General features: G+C 53.0%; 1 protein-coding gene across 1 annotated transcript in view; it reads left to right on the top strand.

The window, feature by feature from the left end:
- LOC124232261 (E3 ubiquitin/ISG15 ligase TRIM25-like) overlaps window positions 1-7,937 on the top strand; it is a 14,584-nt gene extending 6,647 nt beyond the window's left edge. Inside the window, exons 4-7 of the mRNA XM_046649224.1 lie at window positions 591-762; window positions 5,177-5,245; window positions 5,325-5,423; window positions 6,320-7,937. Of these exons, the coding sequence (XP_046505180.1) occupies window positions 591-762; window positions 5,177-5,245; window positions 5,325-5,423; window positions 6,320-6,843 (864 nt within the window). The 3' untranslated portion in view covers window positions 6,844-7,937. The remainder of the gene's footprint in view (window positions 1-590; window positions 763-5,176; window positions 5,246-5,324; window positions 5,424-6,319) is intronic.
- Window positions 7,938-8,551: the final 614 nt, after the last annotated feature.

The raw sequence follows: 8,551 nt of genomic DNA, 5'->3' as shown, positions 1-8,551 counted from the left end.
GTGCTCATTCCTGTTTGTGCAGTGGCTGCACCAAGCTCTCTGAGAAGGATTCAGGCCCATGTGTGGGCCTCTTGATACTGTCTGACCTGATGTTGTCTCAAGGTTGGGGCTTTTAGTCAGACCATCCCTCTCTGTCAGATGTGCCCCAGCCGCATCCCTTGAAGCATCCTTGAACACTCAGAACATGTGTTCAGAGCTGGTCCTCGAGGGATGGAGACAGTCCTGCGTCCCCCAGACTTTTTCAGCCACAGCTGGAGGAGAGGAAAGAGCATTATCCATGGGGGTCGGGGCGACTTGTGTCCCAACTTTGTCTGTGACACTAACTGGTAGCGTTCCTGGCAGGACACTTGTCATTTCTTGACTTCAGTTTCCCCGTCTGTCTAGTGAGTGACTTCCAGGGCCCTTCCCGCTCCAGATCACTGTGTCTGAAAGTGGCACTTTAACCCCGGGACCTCTGGTCTGTAATTTGAGAAGGCTGATTGGACTTAGCGCCCTTGGGCACAGGGAAGCTCCTCCCGCAGTTCATGAGACCTGAGCCCTGGCCCTGGCTTCACCAGAGTTCCCTGCCCTAACTCCCTGGATTGTTCCAGAAAGCGGCAAAACTGCAAGGAGTCTCAACGAAGCCAGTCTACGTCCCCAAGGTGGAGCTGAATCAGGAGCTGATCAAGGGCGTCTGCCAGGGCACCTTAGACCTCAAAAACGAGCTGAAGCGGTATATCCAACAGTCCCAGGACAAGAAGCCCCTTGAGCCCCCTGGCTCAGGTAACCACTGGGCCCCCTGAGATGGGATGAGTCCCTTGGGGGCTCTGGGCTAGGGGGAGGGTCATGATCTGGAGCAGTGGGGCTTGAGTTCAAGGGTCCTGGCTCATCTGCCCTTCCTCTGGGGGGACGTGGGGAGTCTCTGCTTCATCCTGAGATTGTCGCGGTCCTTCCTAAGTCATTTCTGGGGGCTGGATCTTATGCTGGGCCTTTCTGGATGGGCTTGTTTAGCTGTGATCCTGCAGCCGACTCAGATGGGTCTTGAATGGAAGCTGGGTTGTCAGGGTATTTGGTGGGGGTGTGGCTAGTTTTGGCATCAGAGAAACCTAGAACTTCTCCTTCCATCTGTTTTCCTTCCCCTCCTATCCAATCCATCCCCCAATTTTGCATCTTAAATATCTGCTCACCAGGTCCCTGGTCCCATATCAGCCAGCACCGGCCTGCTCTCCGTTGCCATCACCTGTGGCAGCTTCCTAAATAGTCCCTCTGCATGCACTGCTGCAGCCCTAGAGAGCTTTTCAGGATACAAATCTGACCTGCTGGGACCTTGTCCCCCTCACCCCTTTCAGGGAATTTCCACTGCTCTTAGATTACAGACCAGACTCTTGACCTTGACCTACAAGTCCCTGCCTCAGGCCCTGTCTGTCTCTCCAGCCCTGAAGTGCCACCTCCTGCCATGCATCTCTCTGCATTCACTTCCTCAGACATGCTAATCTTTCTGCCATAGGGCCTTTGTATGTGCCCTTCGTGCTGTCTGGAAAGCTCATACACCACCGTCTTCACAAGTTAACTCCTCTCATCCTTTGAAGATCTGTTAAAACATTACATTTCTCAGCCAACCTCCCCTGTCACCCTTCTCGTTCCCCTGACTAGGTCCCAGGATCTTCATCACCCCTTGGGCCCCTTTGTAAATCTGTCATTTTACTCTTCCTTGCTGATCCCGTCTGTCTCGCCTATCGGATTGTGATCTTTGTTGGGCAGGCGCTGGAGCAGTTTCCCATTGAACACTCTCTCCGCGGTGCCTAGCACTGAGCCTGGTTCGTAGTGAATCTTTGCTGTGGAGTCCAGGGGGTGGGCTTGAGTTTCAGCTCGGCAAGCCGAGTGTCCTTGCCAAAGGGCTTCTGAAACAGGTGTGCGTGGCTCCGCTGTGGAGGGTGAAGCTGTTGGTGGATTAGCCACACATACTTGTTTTCCTGTTGCACCAGCGATCCCTAGTCAGGGGGCAGGGGGAGAGAGAAAACCAGAGGGAAGGGAACTAGCACTACACGCCAGGCGTCTGATCCCAGCTCCCTCGAGCGAGGGGAATCATCCCCACCATATGCTGGAAGAAACGGAAGCACAGCGAGCGTTCAGAGCTCCCGGAGCTGGGTGCTGGTGGAGACTCAGCCTTGGCTATGTTTTAAGCCAGAGAGGAGAGGGAAAATCCCAAGCTGGTCCTTCTCTTTTCCTGTTTCTAGTTCTTGTAAATGAATGGATGGGGAAGGTCAGTGGAAATGAGTGTTTTTGCCAATCCTCTACCTGCCCGCCTGTGGCAAAGCTGGCTCTGACGGTTGCTTTGAAACAGCTGAATGAGTTGACCCCTTCTTTTTGGGACAAGGGACCGTGGAGAGCATGGCGATTGCTCATACCCAAACCCTTTGGCCCTGTGAAGAATGTCCTGAGTAGGTAACACCACTGCTATCCCTGTGGCAACAGCATGGCTGTGAGTGGCTGGTCCTCTGGCTGACACAGGCGTCGCATACCTCCAGAGGGGCACACCCATCCCGAGTCACCTTAGGTGCCCAGGTGCTTCTGGAGAGAAATGTGGCTACAAGACCCCCTGAGGAGAAGTTGAAGCGGCTGTTGCAGGAGCTCCCCTGGTTCCCTGAGGGGTCTGGCCCATCAGCATTAGATATGCGGGCTGTCTGGAGCAGCAGGATCACCCAAGCTGGCTGTCTTGAGAAATACTTAGGACACCCAAGTTCTAGCCCTGGGCAAAGCCTCCTGGAGGAGACGGATGGTGGTCCCAGAGCAGCGGAGGCTACACTGAGCTGGCAGCTCAGAGCTGCCCCGTCTTCAGCTGTAATGTGCTCCTGTTGTTAAGCGCTCCCCGACCTGCTTTTCACTATTGCCCTCTTGTCGCCTTACTCCCTGAGCCACGTTAGACTCTTTTTTTCTGATTGCCCCTGCCCATGAAATTTTAATGCCACACTTATGTGTATATCTGTTTGTGTACTGTGCTTTTGTACATAAAAAGAGTAAGACTTCCCCCTCTCCCCCCGAGAATCAATTCTTGTCCCCTGAGGGGCTGTGTCACCTTGTTGAGAAGGCACCTGGTCCTCAGTTTCCTCATCTGTCAAATTTGGACATTAACGGTATCGACTGTGCGGGATGATTGTGAGTGACATTTACAACGGACACTGATTGTGACAGCTCTTTAAAGACCCTAACTGTGCCCCGGAACTCTTGGCTGTTGCTGCTTCCCTGAAAAGTCCGTGTGCACCGAAGAGTGATGCCCACAGCGCTGGGTGTTGGTGGGTGAGAGAACTCTGGGCTTGTTTGTGTGGTCGGTTGTGTCAGTGTTTGGGTTGTCTTTGGCAGACAGGTGTGTGGAGTCCATCCCTGGAGCAGAGTCAAGGGCTGGGATGCAGATGGAGAGGGAGCCCGTAGCTGAGCTGGAAAATGTAGAAAGGCACTTTGTAGGCAAAGGGAAGCGGAAGAGTAGGTGAAAAACACTGTAGGCCTGTATCCTTCTCAAGCCACACGCCCCCTGAGAGCTCCCTCGCTGCTGCCCCAGATCACAGGCCCCAGCCTTAGCCCGCGGGAGCTGTGGATGCTGCCACCAGGCGGAGATGGGGAAATAGGCAAGGAGGGGTGGACTAGTCACAGTGTAGATGAGACTCCTAAGGCTTGTGATGACCCGGGCGGGGGCCCTGTGCCCTAGGCCGGCCTTGCAGCCTGGGGACCTCCCAAGATGCTGGTTCAATGAGGGTGGGCAGGAGAGGAGTGGAGGGTGAGGAAATGAGGGAAGAGTGAAGACAAATGGGCCAGGTGGGACGGAGGGAGGGTCTGTTGGGGACAAGAGGAGAGAGCGAGGCTAGTCTGTAACATAAAGTCTCCTGCAGGCGGGCAGGGGTAAGATCTCAAACCCCCTTTTGATGCCAGTGGCGGGGAAGGTGGCCGAGTGAACCCGAAATGTAGCCCACTTCAACTTGAGTCTGCATCGGAATCACCTGGGGAGCTCGTAACACAGATTGCTGGGCCCGCCCCAAATGTTCAGATTCAGCTGGTCTGGGGTGGGGCCTGAGAATTTGCATTTCCTACAGGTTCCCAGGTGATGGAGATGCTGCTGGTTTGGGGACCACACTTTGAGAACCACTGTTTTAGCTAAACTCAGTTCCCATCCCTGCACACTCTAGAGAGTTTGTAAAGACCATTGTGATACTTGGCCAGCATGTTTTTTTGCTGACTTTCTATTTGTCTTTTTTGCATTTTTTTCTTTTGTGAAGATATAATTCACTTACAGTAAAATGCACAAATTGTAAATGTACAGTTAGATAAATTTTGACAAATACCTATGTGTGTGTTACCCAAATCAAGATAAAGAATTTCCATTGGGACTGGTCCCATGGCCGAGTGGTTATGTTCGTGCCTCCGCTTCGGTGGCCCAGGGTTTCACTGGTTTGGATCCTGGGTGCGGACCTTGCACTGCTCATCAGGCCATGTTGAGGTGGCATCCCACATGCCCCAACTAGAAAGACCCACAGCTAAAATATATAATTATGTACTGGGGGGCTTTCAGGAGAAGAAGGAAAAATAAAAAATAAAATCTTAAAAAGAGGTATTTCCATTACCCCAGAAAATTTCTTCATGCTCCTTATTGGTCAGTCCCTGCCCCCTCAACCACTGATGTGGGTTTCTGTCACCACAGAATCATTCGCCTGTTGACCTCTTATATTTTTCAAGGCAAAACATACCAGCTTTATTTTTATGGGTAGAATTCATGCAAATGATTGTTATTACAGTGTTTTGAAAGTTCCATTGCATTGTGCTTTAAAATACCTGAATTCTGAAAATTTTCTTCTTCAGAAGGCAAAAAGAATACCAAGAAACCTGGCATGTTTCTGCATCTGTTGTTTCTTGAGACTGCCTGAGCACAGAACTCAGTGCCGGCAGGGACAGCTGACCTGTCTTGTCAAGAGTCTGTGACGGGGCCTGCGTTCTATGAGTGTGTTCTGGAAGAGCGGACAGGCCTGAGGTTGGAGGAGAAGACAAGTATGAGGCAATCAGATGACTGTGGCCCTGTCTGGATGCACATGTGTTGTCCCAGTTATCTGAGTGTGTTTTGTGGAAGTGGTTCTTGAAAATCAGCTTGGAAGGGAGCAGAGGCCATTTTGTGTCATGTCCCCAATTCATGTTTCTCCTCCCTCATTTCCAGCCCCACCCAGAACATTTCCCTTTGAAGCCCTGGAATTGATAGTGGATTCAAAAGAAGTTGGCCTGGAGGGTGAGTTATTGTGAACAAGGGGCAGTGGGGTGTCCACTCTGAGTTTGTTCTAGAAGCCACTCTCTGTTTTCTTACTCAGCTGGAGCCAAAACCACCACCCCGCAGGCGAACTCGATGTCTCTGAGGGACGAGGTGCTGGAGGCCTTTCTAGCCAAGTCCAGACCTGAGCTCCTGAAGTGTGAGTACTTCGGCTCTGGCAAGCGGTCCTGCTGGCTCTCGGTCTCTCCTGCGTGGCTCTGCCCAGTTTCTCGCCTCGCCTCTGTCCAGCGTGGTCAGCCTCTCCCTTGTCAGCTGCTCGCCTGTTCTCTGCTTTGTTGCACCCTTGCTTTCTCCCTTCTGTCAGCACCTGCCTTCCTTCACCTCCCGTCGTAGGCAGCCTAGATTCCATAATCAGTTCTTTAAATCCTCGTCTGGCTGTCCATTCTGGCTCAACCCCAGCTCTGCTTGAACACAGTTCATCCTTTTCTCTGGATGAACTGGAGCCAGCGGCTGTGCCCCGGATATCACTGGGCATCCCACTGCCGGCCCTCCTGCTCTGGTTTTCCTGCCGACGCCCCTGCCATTCCAAAACCTTCCCAGTTGCTGAAACCTCAGCCCTCTTCCGGTGCTCCCCAGCATCCTCTGCTTCACAGAGAAGAGAGGCGCTCTGGGAGGGGCTCCCTCATCCTCTTAGTTATTGTCATCTCACTTTATTCTATACCCTCTTCCTCCTGCCCTCGCTGTCCCGTCTCCCAAGGTCAGTCCCTTGGCCAGGAGTCTGGCTCTCATTCTTCCTGCTGTCTCTGGAATTTTACACTCTCAGTTAGGCCTCGGTTATGGATGTATGGATAGATGGGTTGATGTATGGGTGGATATGTGGATGGATGCACAGATGGATGGATAGTTGGGCGGATAGATGGATAGCCGGGTGGATGGATGGAGGGAGGGATGGCTGGATGGATGGATGGAGGGATGGACACATGGATGGATGGATAGATAAAAGAAATGAAACTATACTACCTGTTGGGGAAAAGTTTAAAAGTGAGAGTGCTTTGAGCCCCTACTAATTGATTCCTTGGGGTAATGCTTTCTTAGATGCTGTTAGAGTCATCCTGGACTGCAACACCGCCCACAGCAATGTGGCTCTGTCAAAGAACTACACCGTAGCTTCTGTGGCTGACGTACCCCAGAGCTATGAGTCCCATCCTCAGAGGTTCACTTGCTGCTCTCAGGTGCTGGGCCTGCACTGCTACAAGGAAGGGGTCCACTACTGGGAGGTTGAGCTGCGGAAGAACAACTGTGGGGTGGGCATCTGCTATGGCAGCATGCAACGGCAGGGCCCCGGGAGCCGGCTCGGCCGCAACAGCTCCTCCTGGTGCGTGGAGCAGTTCAACACCAAGATCTCTGCCTGGCACAAGAGAGTGGAGAAAACTCTGCCCTTCAAGGCCACGCGGGTTGGTGTGCTTCTCAACTGCGACTACGGCTTTGTCATTTTCTTCGCTGTCACTGACAAGGTCCACCTGATGTATGCGTTCAAGGTGGACTTTACTGAAGCTCTGTACCCGGCTTTCTGGGTGTTCTCTGCAGGTGCCACGCTGTCCATCTGCTCCTCCAAGTAGGCAGGCCATGGACAATGTCTCTGGCTGACTACCAGTGGAGTGCCCAAGACTCTAGTGAAAATGCTGCAGGTGGAGCTCTCTCGGAGGACTTCCCTGAGAGTCCCTAAGTTGAAAGGATGGGAGGGGAGTGGGTGGCAGGTGGGAGGGTGGGGAGATGGGATAGAGGAGGGATTTGGCCAAGGCAAGGGGTGGGGTGGCAGTGATTGTGTTGTGGGTGAGGAAGCATTTCTACCTCCCGGCACCCATCAGGGCAGGGGGACCTCCTCCCTCTTGTTTTGGTAGCTCTCCAGGCTGCTGGGCAGCTGGATGGGGCTTTTGGGGACAAGTCCTGACTGCCCCTTTCCTCCTGGAGAAATCTGTAGCCACTGCAGGATCTTTCTTGCGTCCCTTGGTGTATGTCCGGTTGCTCTCCGGAGTGGCCTTCAGATTTTCGTGTTTTGATTACTCTCTATAGGGCTATTGAACTCTATAGATTTTTTAAAATTCCACAGTCATGGGATTTCAATGTTAGTCAGCCCCCACTACCCACGTGTCGGGCGTGGGGTGAGCGCTCAGACTCCTGGTTATTTTCGGTGCTTGAGGGAAACCACCACAGCAGACCTCCTCCCAGACCAGACTCTCCCCCAGAAGCGTGTCCTCCTCCTCCACTGGAAGGTAGCCCTGCTTCCCTGGTCTCCTGCACCCCTCATCACCCCAGTCGATGGTTTTAAAAGGTTTAATCGAACAGGAACCTTTTCAGCCTAAGGCTTCAAAGCATGATCTGAATCAGCCAATGCTGAATTTGCGATTCGAGGTCAAGGTGACCCAGGTCCCGTGTGGACGGAAACCCTTCCCACTCCCCAGTGTCGTGAAAGGCATCTCCGTAGCCACCCTCTGGCTGCAGCTCTGGAGCCTGGCTGGAGGCCTTCTTCCCATAGCCTAGGCTTTGGGGCAAGGAAGTCCTCAGGGCAAGAGGGACACTGACCTGGGTTGATGGAAGTGTGATGATTTTGCTCTTAGTGTCTTGCCTTCTTTCTTAAAGATTGGCATCTGGGCTAACAACTGTTGCCAACCTTTTTTTTTTTCCCCAAAGATTGGCACCTGGGCTGATAACTGTTGCCAATCTTTTTTTTTTTTCTGCTTTATCTCCCCAACCCCGCCCTGTACACAGTTGTATATCTTAGTTGCAGGTCCTTCTAGTTGTGAGATGAGGGATGCCACCTCAACGTGGCCTGATGAGCGGTGCCACGTCCGCACCCAGGATCCGAACCCTGGGCCGCCACAGTGGAGCATGCGAACTTAACCACTCGGCCCCAGAGCCGGCCCCTAGAGTGTCTTGCCTTCTTAATGATAACTCTCCTCGGTGACAGCCTCCCCTCCCCAGGATTGTGAGATGCTGGACTGGCTGGTTAGATACCACTGTGGCCAACACAGTGGAGTGACAGCTAAGCCCAACATCTGAAGCCTGTGTCATGCAGAGAGACCATGTGTAGTTGCCTCAGGGACCATCCTAGGTCACCTGCTGGGATGACAACCTATAGCCAAAAGGGCCTTCTGGCAGATCTCCTGGGAAACAGCAACATTCCTGTTCATCCTTGGCCACGCACTGCAGACCCAGCGCTGGCCCTTGCATGGACCTGTCACCGGCTCTAGCCCTTTCTGCTCTCTTCCTTGTCTGAGGCAGTTCCAGATGGGGGATTGACCAGGCTAGGGCTCAGGAAGACTTTAA

This window comes from Equus quagga, unplaced genomic scaffold, assembly GCF_021613505.1.
Source record: "Equus quagga isolate Etosha38 unplaced genomic scaffold, UCLA_HA_Equagga_1.0 HiC_scaffold_4030_RagTag, whole genome shotgun sequence".
In the NCBI taxonomy this organism is placed as follows: Eukaryota; Metazoa; Chordata; class Mammalia; order Perissodactyla; family Equidae; genus Equus; species Equus quagga.
This window is presented reverse-complemented; position numbering and strand designations above follow the sequence as displayed.